Source organism: Entelurus aequoreus, linkage group LG03, assembly GCF_033978785.1.
Source record: "Entelurus aequoreus isolate RoL-2023_Sb linkage group LG03, RoL_Eaeq_v1.1, whole genome shotgun sequence".
In the NCBI taxonomy this organism is placed as follows: domain Eukaryota; kingdom Metazoa; phylum Chordata; class Actinopteri; order Syngnathiformes; family Syngnathidae; genus Entelurus; species Entelurus aequoreus.
The window spans coordinates 3,973,363-3,991,808 of NC_084733.1; the positions used below are offsets into that span (position 1 = coordinate 3,973,363).

At 35.5% G+C, this 18,446-nt stretch overlaps 1 protein-coding gene across 1 annotated transcript in view; it reads left to right on the forward strand.

The window, feature by feature from the left end:
* mta1 (metastasis associated 1) overlaps window positions 1-18,446 on the forward strand; it is a 161,870-nt gene that overhangs the window by 81,559 nt on the left and 61,865 nt on the right. Inside the window, exons 8-10 of the mRNA XM_062040974.1 lie at window positions 5,809-5,908; window positions 6,084-6,272; window positions 14,368-14,442. Coding sequence (XP_061896958.1) covers window positions 5,809-5,908; window positions 6,084-6,272; window positions 14,368-14,442 — 364 coding nt within the window. The remainder of the gene's footprint in view (window positions 1-5,808; window positions 5,909-6,083; window positions 6,273-14,367; window positions 14,443-18,446) is intronic.

Here is an 18,446-nt window from a genome sequence, read left to right on the forward strand (position 1 = left end):
TGCATACCTTATCATTAAAAACACATTTAATAAAAAAAACGTTATTATGATCTTACCTTTACTTGTAGATGGGTCCATGTGCAGCTGCTTCTGATCAAAGGCAGTCTTTCTCATCTTTCTTCAATTTTAAAAGTCTCTGGAGATATTCCTTTAATTATTACCTCCTGCTTCGATTGAAAGTCCAGTTTAGAAAACGGTTTTATTTTAGATATGTAATCCTCCATGTTAAAAGTGCAAGCAAACAATTGCTGCATGCTTGCTGCTTGTTGTCTTCTTCTGCAGTACCTGTCTCCTGCAGTACTGGTAGTCGCAAGAAGGATCGCTAGCGCCCTCTACCACCTGGAGGCGGGAGTCATTTAATGACTCATATTTGACCCGGCGGAAGTGCCAAGCATGCGCTAATTATTTTGCGAAACGAGTTTGACCCGGCTGTAATTCTAGGCAGGCGAATACTATATTCCCGGCGCCAATTCAAGGAAATACGGTATACAACGTTTTTGTTACGTGTAATATGAGTGTGAACAACAGTGGAACCTCGATTTACAAACTTAATTGAAGGTTTCCGCGGGTCATTAAAAAGCATTAAAAGTCACTAAATGGATTTTGTGAAAATGAAGGCCTTAAATGGCATTAAAAAAGAACCGCTAGCTTATTCTAACACAGGGGTCGGCAACCCGCGGCTCCGGAGCCGCATGCGGCTCCTTGACCACTCTGATGCGGCTCAGCTACATACATGCCGACCCCCGATTTACCCAGGAGTTTTATGGATCTCAGTGCCTCTCATAGATTGCTCCCAGGGAAAAAATTATCCTATTTACACTCTAATTACTAAATAAAGGGCGTGCCCTAACTGCACTACAGTAATTGTCCACAAGCATTTACATACAGCATGCCAGTCCAGCCACATGTTGCATGTTGTTATTACTTGCACACACAGGAGACAGCAAAGCATACTTACTCATCAGCCACACAGCTTACACTGACGGTAGCCGTATCAAACAACTTTAACACTGTTACGTTACAAATATGCGCCACACTGTGAACCCACACCAAAAAAGAATGAAAAACACATTTCTGGAGAACATCCCACCGTAACACAACCTAAACACAACACAACCATTACCCAGAATCCCATGCAGCCCTAACTCTTCCGGTCTACATTATACACCCCCACTACCACCAAATCCCCCCACACATCAACCCCCCCCCCCTCTCCGTGCGTTGGTTGAGCGGAAGAGTTAGTGCTGCATGGGATTCTGGGTATTGGTACCGTCAGTGTAAGATGTGTGGCTGCTGAGTTAGTACGCCTTGCTGTCACTTACGTGAACAAGCTGAAACTGCATTGTACGTGTGGTCGAGCAGGTACACTGTTAGGGCACGCTGTAGAGGGCGCCAAATGCAGTGTCATCACGCTCTGATATTCGGGAGTCTCCCGGGAAAAATGAGAGGGTTGGCAAGTATTACGCTATCAAGCGCAAAACTCGCGGGCTGCACTAACATCAAATGTCCACATTAAAGTGCGTGCCGGTGCGTGTGTCGGAGACCCCTGGTTAACATAGCACAAAGCATTTAAGCTTTGTATGCGGAGTTTTTCATTTAAAATTTGAATTTTTTTTTTGTGGCTCCCATTACTTTCTTTAATTTGTGAAACTTGCCAAAATGGCTCTTTGAGTGGTAAAGGTTGCCGACCCCTGTTCTAACAGAATACACGGACATCGCCTCGCTCGTTCCACTGACTGCTAAATAACAAAAGATAGGAGGGAAAAAAGATGATTATAATGCCAAATGTCCCCGTGTGGGAATATTTCATCTTCAAACTGAATTAACGACATGAGCCCATCAGCACGGACGTAAGAGCAAACATGCAGTGATGGCATTGGCAACAGAGAGACAACAAAACAAACCACTCAACCCAGTTTTTCTAAATGGGGAATAAACTGCACTTTTTATTTAAGTGTAATTTTGGCTGACAGTGATTGAGAGTCCATTTTATCTTTAACTTTGTTTACCTATTTAGAACAATTTGTTGACCTTCCAATTACAATAGTAACAAATACTACAGTAATGAACAATACGTTTACTGCGTTTGAAAGGGCCACTGGCATAGTTTAGTTATACATTTCTTTTTAATCTGGTCACAATGCTTGACTCTCGAGATCAACTTTCAGATTGTAATTATTTTTTTATTTTATTTTTTAAACTTTTTTTGTCAAAAAAAAGCTGTTTTGGTTTTTTTGGCAAATATTTTTTTTGCAATATTTCCCCCAAAAATATTTAAAAGTGGAATATTTAATTTAATTGGAGCCTTGAATAGGTCAATAATAACACGGATTATGATTCATTATTATTTTTGAGCAATGACAGTTATAAAGAAAATTGCATGTTTGCTCTTTTATTTCACTTCTTATGTTGTTTGTAATTGCATTTTTAGAATGTGTCGCGGGCCTTTAAAAAATTAGCTGCCGGCCACAAACGGTCCCAGCGCAACAATTTGGACACGTTAGATTACCGTATTTTTCGGAGTATAAATCACACCGGCCGAAAATGCATAATAAAGAAGTAAAAAAACACATAAAAGTCGCACTGGAGTATAAGTCGCATTTTTGGGGGAAATTTATTTGATAAAATCCAACACCAAAAATAGACATTTGAAAGGCAATTTAAAATAAATAAAAAATAGTGAACAACAGGCTGAATAAGTGTACGTTATATAGATAGATAGATAGATAGTACTTTATTGATTCCTTCAGGAGAGTTCCCTCAGGAAAATTAAAATTCCAGCAGCAGTGTACAGAATTGAGATCGAATTTAAAAAAGTAAATAATGGGGGTATAAATGGAAACAAAATAGAAAAATATTACAATAGAATAAAAACAAAAAGCATCAATGAGAATACAAATATAACAGTAAAATAAGAATATAACAAGAGAAACTAGGCATTAGTGACCATGTTATGAAAACGTATGACACTGTTATTGTTTTGCATCCCCCGTCATTCTAATATGAGGCATAAATAACCAACTGGTATGTTAACGTAACATATTATGGTAAGAGTCATTCAAATAACTATAACATATAGAACATGCTATACGTTTACCAAACAATCTGTCACTCCTAATCGCTAAATCCCATGAAATCTTATACGTCTAGTCTCTTACGTGAATGAGCTAAGTAATATTATTTGATATTTTACGATAATGTGTTAATCATTTCACACATAAGTCGCTCCTGAGTAGGGATGGGCGATGCCACACTTTTAGGATTCGATACGATACCGATACTTTTTCTTGCATTTTCACCGATACCGATACCATTAATTTCTTATTGGCAATTTTTGTCAGTCAAAAATATTATTACTATTGTTATTATTTAAGACAAATCACAAGACAAATACAGACCATTTATACCAAATTTTTTATGGTCAATATATAATAAAAGTAACATTTAAATAAATAACATAAATATGAAAAATAAATTAAATATAAACAAAAATATACACATTTTCACTTTTCTTATTTCTCAAAAAAAAAATTATTGGTAGAAAAAGCTTAAAAAAAAATGTATTTTTTAAATTTTATTTTTGTTTTTGTTTATTTTTTTATTTATTATTTTTTATTTATTTATTTATTTATTATTATTTTTTTTTTAATTTTAAAAACAAAACAAAAAAAAAAAAAAAAAAAAAAAAATTATTCATAACAATGTTATGTTTCAAACCTCTTTGTGGAAGTAAACTTTTAACACTTCTCTGAAGCAAAGTCAATAATTTCCTTATCACAATAAACTAGGATTTCCATGTCCTATAAACCTGCATACGAAAGACAGTTCCCTGAGAAAATGAACTCGGAAAAATGACCTCCAAAAATGTCTGACACCATCACACCTTTAGTGTACTCGAGATACGTCGTCACACGTCACGCTTTACTGAAGTCTCAGATTGCTGTTCAGGAAAAGTAACAACGCTGTCGGCTGGCTCTGTGTGTGTTTTGCACGTTGACGACGCTCATTCGCTGTCTCCTGTGACGTGACTGGGCCAGCTCTATACTCTGCCAGGTACAGGGGTGTCCCAGCAACGGTGCTGCTTTTGTTTTGAAAATCGTTATTTGTATTACTTCCGTGTGGGCGTGTGCGTGATTGTGAGTGAATGTGAACAGCTGCAATCACAAAATAAAGTTGAAAAAACATCTATGTCGTGCGCGCAATACAACTGTGCTGCTTTTATTTTGAAAAGTATTATTTATGGGCGTGTGTCCGTGTGTAACCTGCGAGTGAAGGTGCGCATGCAGCGACAAGTGATGCACGGTTTACACCCGAGACGCTAAAAAGAGAAAAGTTGATGAGGAATGGCGTGTTTTCAACAAGACATGGACTGCCAAGCAACGTTCCCTCTAAGGTGCGCGCCTGCGCAATTGCGCACTGCTCAAACGTCCGCTGCGCGCAGCAAATATATGCCGCGCACCAAATCAAATCCCATCTGAATTCTAAACAAAATAAACATATTTATTCTATGTCATTTTGCAATGCAACTCTGAGTGACAGTGACAACAAGCGGCCCTAACGGTGTTCGTCAACACCGTTCAATTGAACACCGTTCAATTATTGTAACGTCTATCGAGATGCTTTGAGGCCAGGAATTATATCCATCACTTTATTGAGCAAAACTGTTTATATTCGGACATAACCACACCAAAAACATGAGTTTTCACACTTCTATCTCGAAAAAACTAGTCATTTTCTGCCGTACAAACCAGGCCAAAACTTGTCATTTGTCACCAACACGCATACCACTAAACCACTGCTGCGTTTATGGCCACACAAAAAGTCGGACAACTCAAACACCACACAAAGTTACACTATGACTCCTCAGTCATACGTGTGCTTATTTTACTGTCATTTATTATTAATGTTAATTTATTTATATTAGTCATGGAATGCTGTTACACACACTATGTTGAAGTATTACTATTATTATTAATTATTATTATTATTACGGTATATATAAAAAATAATATTGAGCAAAATTGAATTGAAATATTGTCGATGTGGCCCTCCAGCAGGGCTTGGGTTGCTCATGCGGCCCCCGGTAAAAATTAATTGCCCACCCCTGGTTTATATCGATACTTTTTTCAGAAAAGTGATGCCAAATGAGTAGCGTGTGAGTATCGATATATCGATATCACGGGATTGATACGCACATCCCTACTCCGGAGTATAAATCGGAACCCCGTCCAAACTATGCAAAAAAACTGCGACTTATAGTCCGAAAAATACGGTAGATTATTAAGAAGCAAAATCTAAGAGTTAGAAAACGTTCACAACTTAATTCTTTGCCGCTTTGTTGAACTAACTTTTGAGGGTAATTACCCAATATGCTGTAATCTGCGCTGAGTGGGATATGTTGCCGTTGTCTTCATTTGTTTTTTGTTTTGTTTGTGTGCTAGACCAGTGGTCCCCAACCAGGTACCGGTCCGTTGACCAATTGGTACCGGGCCGTGGCCGCACAAGAAGTTAAAAAAAAAAAAAAAAAAATATATATATATATATATATATATATATATATTTTTTTTTTAAATTAAATCAACATAAAAAACACAATATATACATTATATGTCAATATAGATCAATACAGTCTGCAGGGATACAGTCCGTAAGCACACATGATTGTATTTCTTTATGAAAAAAAAACTACCCTCCCCGGTCCGTGGGACAAATTTTCAAGCATTGACCAGTCCGCAAGTACAAAAAGGTTGGGGACCACTGTGCTAGACAACTCAATACTGTGTAAAAGTAGCGCTTTCTTCTTTACAGGTCGGTGGGCACGTTCGCCAGAGCCTTGGACTGCAGCAGTTCTGTCCGCCAGCCGAGCCTTCACATGAGCGCTGCCGCAGCCTCCAGAGACATAACCTTGGTGAGAGACACACACACACACACACACACACACACACACACACACACACACACACACACACACACACACACACACACCATCCCTTGTCAAGAAGTGTGCAGATGATTATTCTACCACGTGACACCGCCTCCAGCCTCTCATTTGCTCTTGCTCCCGTGTTTTTTTTTTTTTTTAGTTCCACGCCATGGACACCCTCCACGCCACGGGTTACGACGTGACCCGGGCCATCGCGGCGCTGGTGCCCCAGGGCGGGCCGGTCTTGTGCCGGGACGAAATGGAGGAGTGGAGCGCCTCGGAGGCCAACCTGTTCGAGGAGGCGCTGGAGAAATACGGCAAAGACTTCACGGACATTCAGCAGGATTTTGTGAGCATGCCTTCTTTCTTTACTCGAATTACCATCAATGAACGGAGTAGAAAAGGGTAGCGTGGGCATTGACCTCCACCAAGGCTTAACAATGCTAATTTGCATCAGCACCTTTTTTTATAGATACCCACCTCCTGCATATTTCTTGTTTGAAAATGATTAGAAAAATAAAATATATACCGTATTTTCCGATTATAAGGCGCACTGCCGATGAGCGGGTCTAGTCAGGTCTATTTTCATACAAAAGGTGCACCGGATTATAGGGCGCATTAAAGGGGTCATTATTAGGGATGTCCGATAATGGCTTTTTGCCGATATCCGATATGCCGATATTGTCCAACTCTTTAATTACCGATACCGATATCAACCGATACCGATATCAACCGATACATACAGTCGTGGAATTTTAACACATTATTATGCCTAATTTGGACAACCAGGTATGGTGAAGATAAGGTACTTTTAAAAAAAATGAATCAAATAAAATAAGATAAATAAATTAAAAACATTTTCTTGAATAAAAAAGAAAGTAAAACAATATAAAAACAGTTACATAGAAACTAGTAATTAATGAAAATTTGTAAAATTAACTGTTAAAGGTTAGTATTATTAGTGGACCAGCAGCACGCACAATCATGTGTGCTTACGGACTGTATCCCTTGCAGACTGTATTGATATATATTGATATATAATGTAGGAATCAGAATATTAATAACAGAAAGAAACAACCCTTTTGTGTGAATGAGTGTAAATGAGTGTAAATGGGGTGGGTTGGTGCACTAATTGTAAGTGTATCTTGTGTTTTTTATGTGGATTTAATTTTAAAAAAAACAAACAAAAAAAAACGATACTGATAATAAAAAAAACGATACCGATAATTTCCGATATTACATTTTAACGCATTTATTTACTGTTACAAGTAAATAAATCTCTAGTCATTATATTATAATTTTTTTCTAAATGTAAAAGACTTCCTTGTAGTCTACATCAGTGGTCCCCAACCACCGGTCCGTGCCGGGCCGGAGAGAAACATTAAATCATTTATAAAGGACTGCATTTTCTCCGACTTAACTTTGGCCTGTCCCACCAGACCAGGGGTGTCAAACTTGTTTTCATTGAGGGCCACACCGCAGTCATGGCTGCCATTAGAGGGCTGCTTGTAACAGTAAATAATTGATATGTATATTTTTTTTTTTAAATAAAAAAAAAAAAAATCAACAGTAAATAATTAATGAATTTGCCTATGAATTAAAATATTTTTTTAAATTTTTAAAGTAAAGAGTAAAAAAAAATCTGCAATTTTACCACTGTTTTTTTTACAGAAAAAACTGGCAGCTTAGTTGCCAGTAAAATATCGTACTGTAAAATATATGGTGTTTTCTTTTTCATTATTATTATTTTTACAACATATTTCTGTAAATAGAATTACAGTACTGCTGTTTAATTTTATTTTGGCAACTCCGACACCAAAATAAAATGTGGTACCATAAAACCATCAACCGTGGATTTTACAGTAAAAAAAAGAAAAGAAAAACTAACAGCTCAGTCGACAGAATTTTACTGTAAAAAAACAAACATCGGTCGTTTTTTTTCCAACTTACAGTAATACGCTGTAAAAAAAAGCTCCCTAAATTTTATAGTGTACAATTTGATGGATAACTTGCTTAGAAACCATAAGTTAAGCATATATTTAAGTATTTATTTGGATTTTGACCAACAAAGTTAGATAATATTTGTTGCAATATTGGACACAATTGTTTTCCCTGTAAAACAAAAAAAAAACCAACCTAATATCTTTAGTAAGAAAATAAGAAAGTAGAGAAAGAAAATATAAGGTATTTTATTGAAACATATTATTTCCAGGCTTTTTCGAGCCATATAAAATGAGGTGGAGGGCCACATCTGGCCCGCGGGCCTTGAGTTTGACACCCGTGCACTAGACACACCAATGAGCTTGTTTATAGATGTACAATAAAACTCCTCATGGGAAGTCGCCATTTGTTATAACTTTGTGACATGATACAACGCACATTAATGAACATATCAGACAGATTGTAGCCAAAGGCTGATTTCCATCTGCATCTCAATGCAATATAGTGACTTGTATTTTTTTATGCACTTATTCTTGCTGTATTTATCTGGCACAAGTGGAAAGCCGGTCCCTGAAAATAATGCCTACATTAAACCGGTCCATGGTGCAAAAAAGGTTGGGGACCACTGGTCTACATAACATGTAATGCTGGTTCTTTGCTCAAAATGTTGCATAGATGATGTTTTACACATCATCTTCAAGTCACTTTCTGACAGTCGCTTCAGGATGCGCCGTTTTGTGGGCGCTCTTATTTACGTGGCTCACCTTCGACAGCATCTTCTCCCCGTCATCTTTGTTGTAGCGGTGTAGCGTGCAAGGACGGGAGTGGAAGATGTGTCAAAAGATGGCACTAACTGTTTTAATGACATTCACACTTGACTTCAATCAATAACGGAGCAGCATCTCCTCATCCGTGGCTCACTAGTGCAACAACAACAACGCCCGAAATGTGTCCCGTGAAAAAACGTCCGACCGGAACTCTCTAATAACTAAAGTTCCTTGGGTGAATAATGTAAACTCACTACACCGGTATGTTTTAGCGCAGGGGTCACCAACCTTTTTGAAAGCAAGAGCTACTTCTTGGGTAGTGATTAATGCGAAGGGCTACCAGTTTGATACACACTTAAATAAATTGCCAGAAATAGCCAATTTGCTCAATTTACCTTTAACGCTATGTTATTATTAATAATTAATGATATTTACACTTATTTGAACAGTTTAAAAGAGGAGAAAACACGAAAAAAATGACAATTAAATTTTGAAACATAGTTTATCTCTAATTTCGACTCTTTAAAATTCAAAATTAAACCGAAAAAAAGAAGAGAAAAACTAGCTAATTCGAATCTTTTTGAAAAAATTAAAAAAAATAATTTATGGAACATCATTAGTAATTTTTCCTGATTAAGATTAATTTTAGAATTTTGATGACATGTTTTAAATAGGTTAAAATCCAATCTACACTTTGTTAGAATATATAACAAATTGGACCAAGCTATATTTCTAACAAAGACAAATCATTATTTCTTGTAGATTTTCCAGAACAACAATTTTAAAAGAAATTCGAAAGACTTTGAAATAAGATTTAAATTTGATTCTACAGATTTTCTAGATTTGTCAGAATAATTTTTTTGAGTTTTAATCATAATAAGTTTGAAGAAATATTTTACAAATATTCTTCGTCGAAAAAACAGAAGCTAAATTGAAGAATTAAATTAAAATGTATTTATTATTCTTTACAATAAAAAAAAATACATTTACTTGAACATTGATTTAAATTGTCAGGAAAGAAGAGGAAGGAATTTAAAAGGTAAAAAGGTATATGTCATTAAGAATCCTAAAATCCTTTTTAAGGTTGTATTTTTTCCCTAAAATTGTCTTTCTGAACGTTATAAGAAGCAAAGTAAAAAAAATTATGAATTTATTTAAACAAGTGAAGACCAAGTCTTTAAAATATTTTCTTGGATTTTCAAATTCTATTTGAGTTTTGTCTCTCTTAGAATTAAAAATGTCGGGCAAAGCGAGACCAGCTTGCTAGTAAATAAATAAAATTAAAAATAGAGGCAGCTCACTGGTAAGTGCTGCTATTTGAGCTATTTTTAGAACAGGCCAGCAGGCTACTCATCTGGTCCTCACGGGCTACCTGGTGCCCGCGGGCACCGCGTTGGTGACCCCTGTTTTAGCGCTTTCATGGTGAGTTTACTGACAGATATAAGTAAGAACTTTACACTACTTTATATTAGAAATGGCAACAGTGGAGGATGAATGTCACATAACAAGAAGATAGAGAAAAAGAAGAAGATTATCCACTACGGTGTCGTCATCGACTACAAAGGCGAATGCGGGCAAATTTTTTAGGACTTATGCAGATCCCAAATACAGATCAGCAGGTACCAGAAGGTAAGAAAAGTTGGTTTTGCATAATATTGCGACACAAAACGCCAGATAATACGTCTTACCTTATACACACAGCATAATAATACTCCTATGTTGAAGCACAGTACAATCCATCAAGCGGTGTGGCTTCATAGCTTACCAAAGTCGCACTACAACATATTGATAGATTTTTTAACGCCGTGTGTAATGTTCTGTATTTTCAATGGAACATATAACATTTTGGTGTTGTTTACTTGAGTCTAGGGATGTCCGATAATATCGGCCTGCCAAAATTATCGGCCGATAAATGCGTTAAAATGTAATATCGGAAATTATCTGTATCGTTTTTTTTATTATCTGTATCGTTTTTTTTTGTTTTTTTTAATTAAATCAACATAAAAAACACAAGATACACTTACAATTAGTGCACCAACCCAAAAAAACTCCCTCCCCCCATTTCTTTCTGTTATTAATATTCTGGTTCCTACATTATATATCAATATATATCAATACAGTCTGCAAGGGATACAGTCCGTAAGCACACATGATTGTGCGTGCTGCTGCTCCACTAATAGTACTAACCTTTAACAGTTAATTTTACTCATTTTCATTAATTACTAGTTTCTATGTAACTGTTTTTATATTGTTTTACTTTCTTTTTTATTCAAGAAAATGTTTTTAATTTAGTTATCTTATTATAATTTTTTTTTTTAAAAAGTACCTTATCTTCACCATACATGGTTGTCCAAATTAGGCATAATAATGTGTTAATTCCACGACTGCATATATTGGTTGATATCGGTATCGGTTGATATCGGTATCGGTAATTAAAGAGTTGGACAATATCGGATATCGGCAAAAAGCCATTATCGGACATCCCTACTTGAGTCATATTGCAGTCTACACGTATCTCTTATGTGTGACTGCCATCTACTGGTCACACTTATCATTTAACTATGTACCAAATAAAATAGCTTCGAGGATGATGATTCCGTACATTAGGCGCACTGTCGAGTTTTGAGAATTTTAAGTGCGCCTTATAATCCGAAAAATACGGTACTAGTGTATCCGTGGGTTTTAAAAGTCCAAAATCCCACAATTTGAATTTAAGGCCTTAAAATGTCTAGAATTCTCCTAAAATCTCAAGAGGTCTTAAATACGATTTTAAAAGGTCTTTAAATCTATTCCTTTTTTATTACTTTTGTTTAAAACATGCGTAAACTTCAGCTTTCCTTTAAGTGTTTCGATTTTTGAGGACGCTACAACGTAACTACAAAACGTAACTAAAGTAGTCTGCCTGTGCTGCCCAGTCAGAATTGATTGCGCACCACGAGCTAGCATGTGTCGTGTTACAGTTTAGCATAGCAGCTGCAGCGGAGAGAAAACTTAACTAAAGCCCGCAGCAAAGTTGAATTACTTGCATAAGGTGGCTGAGTGCAGGTTTAACCGTTTTTGGCTCCAGAACGATCCATTTAATGCCTGCTTGAAGCCGGTGGATGGAAACAATTTGGATTAGGACCCGGATGTGGAGCCATCATGGAGGGAAGCGTTTGTAAACGTTGCGGTGAAAGTGAATGGAACGCTAATGTGAAAGTCAAAATCGGGGATAAGTCCGTGTCAAAAAAGTGCTGAAACGCCACAAACAATTGCACAACTATTAAGTATCAACTCACCCTCACAAAGGAGTGTTTTGTGGTTGAAGTGGCGCCAATTGCCGGAGGATATCAATGAGATATACTAGTGAAATTAGCATTACACTGTGGTAGTAGTGGACTCACAGCAGAATTCTCAGATATTATTTTAATTTTTTAATCCAATAATTTCAGGTCAGCTTCTCATGCCTCATCTTTTGATCTGTTGGTGACCATAACAAAAAAAAACATAGTTTAGAGCAGGGGTCACCAACGCGGTGCCCGCGGGCACCAGGTAGCCCGTAAGGACCAGGGGCCGTACTTATCAAGCTTCTTAGAATGACTCCTAAGAAGTCTGCTAAGAGTTGACTTAAGAGTAAATAAATTCTTCGCTGAAAGCTGCACTTAAAAGTTAGTTATCAAGCGTCTTACTCACACTTTCAGCGAAGTGTAGGACTGAATCTTAAGTGTCACACTCAGAGCTGAATTACGACATTACTATGTGCCGTAAACGCAATTTTAGGTGACGTCATTTCTGTGTCCATAGAAATGACCAATCACGGAAGGGAATCCGTTGTCTAAGAATAAAGAAATATCTTGGAAATATTTAAGTGGACAATGGGAGTGTATATTTTGACAATAAACTACAAAATAATACAAAACAAACTAGTCCCCGCCGGCACTCACGCTACCGCTCCCTCTCTTCTCTCGCCCACACACTCACTGACGTCACTCACCTCACGGCCACACACATACGCTACTGTCATAACATTTTCTTTCCAATTCATTAATTAGGCAACTAATTTGAAACTGGTGTGGGTGGCTCTATATATACTAGCCCACTGCAGACACATGCAGAAATCAACAAGGAATCGAAAAGTATTAAATCTGTGACAAAAATAATATCCGCTCTGTCTAAACGATACCGTTTGATCAGCTGCTCGTCATAAAAAAAAACCCAACATTGTTCCGTTCCCTGAACGTTCGCGCACGTCTCTCTTGCCTCAGTGCCATCCCCTGCTGGCAACTCCTAACCACTTAAGACACCTCTGAAGGTCTCTTAAATATTGTGGAGAGTAGGAGTGATTCTTAGACTTAAGAACGTTGATAAAAAGCTTTTATTCTTAAGTTTGAGAGTAGGACTAAATTTCGCAAATTCTCAGGACTTAAGTGTAAAATGGCACTCTAAGAAGCTTGATAAGTACGGCCCCTGATGAGTAGCCTGCTGGCCTGTTCTAAAAATAGCTCAAAGAGCAGCACTTACCAGTGAGCTGCCTCTATTTTTTAAATTTTATTTATTTACTTGCAAGCTGGTCTCGCTTTGCCCGACATTTTTAATTCTATGAGAGACAAATCTCAAATAGAATTTGAAAATCCAAGAAAATATTTTAAAGACTTGGTCTTTACTTGTTTAAATACATTCATATTTTTTTTTACTTTGCTTCTTATAACTTTCAGAAAGACAATTTTAGAGAAAAAAAATACAACCTTAAAAATTATTTTAGGATTTTTAAACACATATACCTTTTTACCTTTTGAATTCCTTCCTCTTCTTTCCTGACAATTTAAATCAATGTTCAAGTAAATTTATTTTTTTTATTGTAAAGAATAATAAATCAATTTTAATTTGATTCTTCATTTTAGCTTCTGTTTTTTCGACGAAGAATATTTGTGAAATATTTCTTCAAACTTATTATGATTAAAATTCAAAAAAATTATTCTGGCAAATCTAGAAAATCTGTAGTATCAAATTTAAATCTTATTTCAAAGTATTTTGAATTTCTTTTAAAATTTTTGTTCTGGAAAATCTAGAAGAAATAATGATTTGTCTTTGTTAGAAATATAGCTTGGTCCAATTTGTTATATATTCTAACAAAGTGTAGATTGGATTTTAACCTATTTAAAACATGTCATCAAAATTCTAAAATTAATCTTAATCAGGAAAAATTACTAATGATGTTCCATAAATAATTTTTTAAATTTTTTCAAAAAGATTCGAATTAGCAAGTTTTTCTCTTCTTTTTTTCGGTTGAATTTTGAATTTTAAAGAGTCGAAATTGAAGATAAACTATGTTTCAAAATTTAATTGTCATTTTTTTCGTGTTTTCTCCTCTTTTAAACCGTTCAATTAAGTGTAAATATCATTAATTATTAATAATAACATAGAGTTAAAGGTAAATTGAGCAAATTGGCTATTTCTGGCAATTTATTTAAGTGTTTTTAAACTGGTAGCCCTTCGCATTAATCACTACCCAAGAAGTAGCTCTTGCTTTCAAAAAGGTTGGTGACCCCTGCTTTAGACATTATGTGCACCACTGTTCCACCTGGTGGCTGCTTGTGGTCAGTGCCACACACCTCACTCCTCAGTGGGCCTTCTCTCTAAGACTGTTGAGTAAATGCATAATATTTGACTTTTTCACACCAAACTAAGTCATTTAAAATTCTTTGTTGGAAGATTTTGTAAATGGTTATTATTTACGTCCTCTCTGCCCCCCCACAGTTGCCGTGGAAGTCCTTGACCAGTATCATTGAGTATTACTACATGTGGAAGACCACCGACAGATATGTGCAGCAGGTAAAAACGTCATCTTTTCATGTGTTCTTGTCGCAAAAAGGTTCCTTCACTGCAAAAAGTCAGTGTTCAAAAACAAGAAAAAAAAAAGGTTAGGGGTATTTTACTTGAACTAAGCAAAATTATCTGCCAATACAGTAAGAACATTTGGCTTGTCAAGACTTTCCAAAACAAGTCAAATTAGCTAACCTCAATGAACCCAAAAATACCTTAAAATAAGTATATCCTCACTAATAACAAGTGCACTTTTCTTGATAGAAAAAACAAATATGAGACCTTTTTTCTCAATATGTTGAAAAATATTCTTAAATGAAGTAAATGCTAGTGCCATTATCTTGACATAATGATATGCACTCGGCATTACATTTCTTGCATTTTTCCATGGATAACATGACATCATCGCGCCAAGTGCGTGCTCTTTCAGTCAATTAGTGCGCAAGGAATATATATATACACTACCGTTCAAAAGTTTGGGGTCACCCAAACAATTTTGTGGAATAGCCTTCATTTCTAAGAACAAGAATAGACTGTCGAGTTTCAGATGAAAGTTCTCTTTTTCTGGCCATTTTGAGCGTTTAATTGAGCCCACAAATGTGATGCTCCAGAAACTCAATCTGCTCAAAGGAAGGTCAGTTTTGTAGCTTCTGTAACGAGCTAAAGTGTTTTCAGATGTGTGAACATGATTGCACAAGGGTTTTCTAATCATCAATTAGCCTTCTGAGCCAATGAGCAAACACATTGTACCATTAGAACACTGGAGTGATAGTTGCTGGAAATGGGCCTCTATACACCTATGTAGATATTGCACCAAAAACCAGACATTTGCAGCTAGAATAGTCATTTACCACATTAGCAATGTATAGAGTGTATTTCTTTCAAGTTAAGACTAGTTTAAAGTTATCTTCATTGAAAAATAAGGACATTTTAATGTGACCCCAAACTTTTGAACGGTAGTGTGTATATATATATATATATATATATATATATATATATATATATATATATATATATATATATATATATATATATATATATATATATATATTAGGGGTGTGGGAAAAAATCGATTCAAATTCGAATCGCGATTCTCACGTTGTGCGATTCAGAATCGATTCTCATTTTTAAAAAATCGATTTTTTTTTAAAATTTGTATTTATTACATTTTTTTTTTTTTTTTTTAATTAATCAATCCAACAAAACAATACACAGCAATACCATAACAATGCAATCCAATTCCAAAAGCAAACCCGAGCCAGCAACACTCAGAACTGCAATAAACAGAGCAATTGAGAGGAGACACAAACACCACACAGAACAAACCAAAAGTAGTGAAACAAAAATGAATATTATCAACAACAGTATCAATATTAGTTACAATTTCAACATTAAAAATCCCTCATTGACATTATCATTAGACATTTAGTTTATGAGATGCGATGCAAGTGTAAGCCACTCTGACACTATTGTTCATTTTTTGTAATTTTTTTTAAAATTAATGTTTGTAATGATAATATCAATGAGGGATTTTTAATCACTGCTATGTTGAAATTGTTACTAATATTGATACTGTTGTTGATAATATTCATTTTTGTCTCACTACTTTTAGATTGTTCCGTGTCCTCAATTGCTCTCAATTGCTCTGTTTATTGCTATTCTGAACGTTGCTGGGTCGGGTTTTGTTTTTGAAATGGTATTGCATTATTATGGTATTGTTGTGTATTGTTTTCATTAAAAAATTTTTTTTTTTTTAAAAATCGTTTTTGAATGGAGAATCGTGTTGAATTGAAAAAAAAAACGATTCTGAATCGAATTGTGACCCCAAGAATCAATTTTGAATCGAATCGTGGGACACCCAAAGATTCACAGCCCTAATATATATATATTTTTATTTTTATTTTTATTTTTATTTTTTATTTTTTTTTATTGTAATTTTTAAGATTTTATCTGAATGTGCATTATTTATTTATGTTCAAAATTGTTTGGAATGTCATTTGTTAAATGTTTAAATATTAACTGTCAGTTTACTGTACTGTACAGTAAACGTACGTATATTCTATTGTTTCGTTGAACATAAAACAGCAAAGTCCATTTGGCTGTCATCTGTTTTAATTATGAGACACAATTGTGTCAAAGTCATAATTTTTTTATTTCATCCTTGAAATAAGAAATGTTCACTTTGAAAAAGTAGTTTTATACTTGTGAGTGTTGATGACACAGCTTTGCAACACTTGATATTCTAGTTTCAAGTAGGGCTGCAACTAACGATTAATTTGATAATCGATTAATCTGTCGATTATTGCTTCGATTAATCGATTAATAATCGGACAAAAGAGACAAACTACATTTCTATCCTTTCCAGTATTTTATTGAAAAAACCCAGCATGCTGGCACCATGTTGTGGACATTGGGGGTGCAGCATACACCAACAATAACACATAAATGTAACTCATCAGAACTGGATCAGATATTGTACACGTTTCTGTTGTGAATAAAAAAGGATTCATTTTAGGCTGCCTCTGAATAATAGCATGAAATATTCCAGCACCTTCATAATGTTTAGTTATACTAAAGCGTCACTCAAATCTAAATATATTTATATAGCTTTATCAGCCCGGCTACATTGATCCATTATGAAACCAACCTGAGATATTTCTGTCCGTTACGTTTATTTCCAAATTGGTAAGCGTGCGTTTTCTCTCTCAAAACGTAGTCAAATGTGCCGGAGACACATTATCAGCCCCGCGTTGCAACAAAGGCATAACGTTAAAGTTACTCACAAAAAAGCTGAACTCATGAATGCTTGTTGCCACTATGGACTTAAAAAGTTACGTACTGTGAGTTCCATGGCTCCAACATGTTTCTTCTTCAGGCGCTCCTGAAGCAATGTTGTACTTCCGTGCCATTTTGCAGGAAACGCTCTTCTTTGAAGTCTTTAAAGTGAAGTGTTCCCACACTTTTGACGACTTAGGTCGTACACTTTTCTCCATCGAAGCAATAACCTCAAGATGTTTCTCCGCTAAACTATCGCTAGTGTTTTCCTGCGCCATTTTTCCGAATTTTTCCAGCAAAGGAGACGCCGTCATGACCACATCATTGGCTAGCTTACGCCACCTCATGAGACGTACGCTGTTTTGTACTGTTTTTGTACTTATTTTGATTATTGTTTCTCAGCTGTTTGTAAATGTTGCAGTTTATAAATAAAGGTTTACAAAACAAAACAAAAATAAAAACTAACCCAAAAATAAATAAAAAAAATATTTAGCATAGCATAGTTCCAACGAATCGATGACTAAATTAATCGCCAACTATTTTGGTAATCGATTTTAATCGATTTAATCGATTAGTTGTTGCAGCCCTAATTTCAAGCATGTTTTACTCAATATAGGTCATCAAATCTCAGCAACAAGCTGTAATATCTTACTGAGATCATTTAGGACCAAAACACTTAAAACAAGTAAAACACTCTAACATAAAATCTGCTTAGTGAGAAGAATTATCTTATCAGACAGAAAATAAGCAAATATCTCCCTTATTTGAGGTATTTAATCCTACTTAGATTTCACTTTTTGCAGTGTTTAAGCAGAAACATTTGTATTTTTATTACATTTAGTTAAGTGTGTCGTTTACTTTTCATACAAAACAATAAAAATTCATTGAAATTGATAAATCAATATTGTTCATTTAAGGACACTTATTACAAATGACTAGCTTGCGTGCTAGCTGTTGTGTAGCTGCTAGCTCGCAGCATGTTACCTTTTATAAACGACAAAAATAGAAGAAAAAGGCCAACCTTGTGTGCTTTTGGAGCACATTTAGATGTTGACTGCTTGTCCAGCATTGCACAAGTAAACACGTTGCAGGACTTGCTTGTATCGCACATGATAGCGCACATTTGACATGCAAGCACATATACTCCCACATGCAGCTGAGACAGCACCCCCCGCCACTCCAAAAAAGGGACAAGCAGTAGAAAATGGATGGATGGACGTGTTTTCTTTCTGATATCT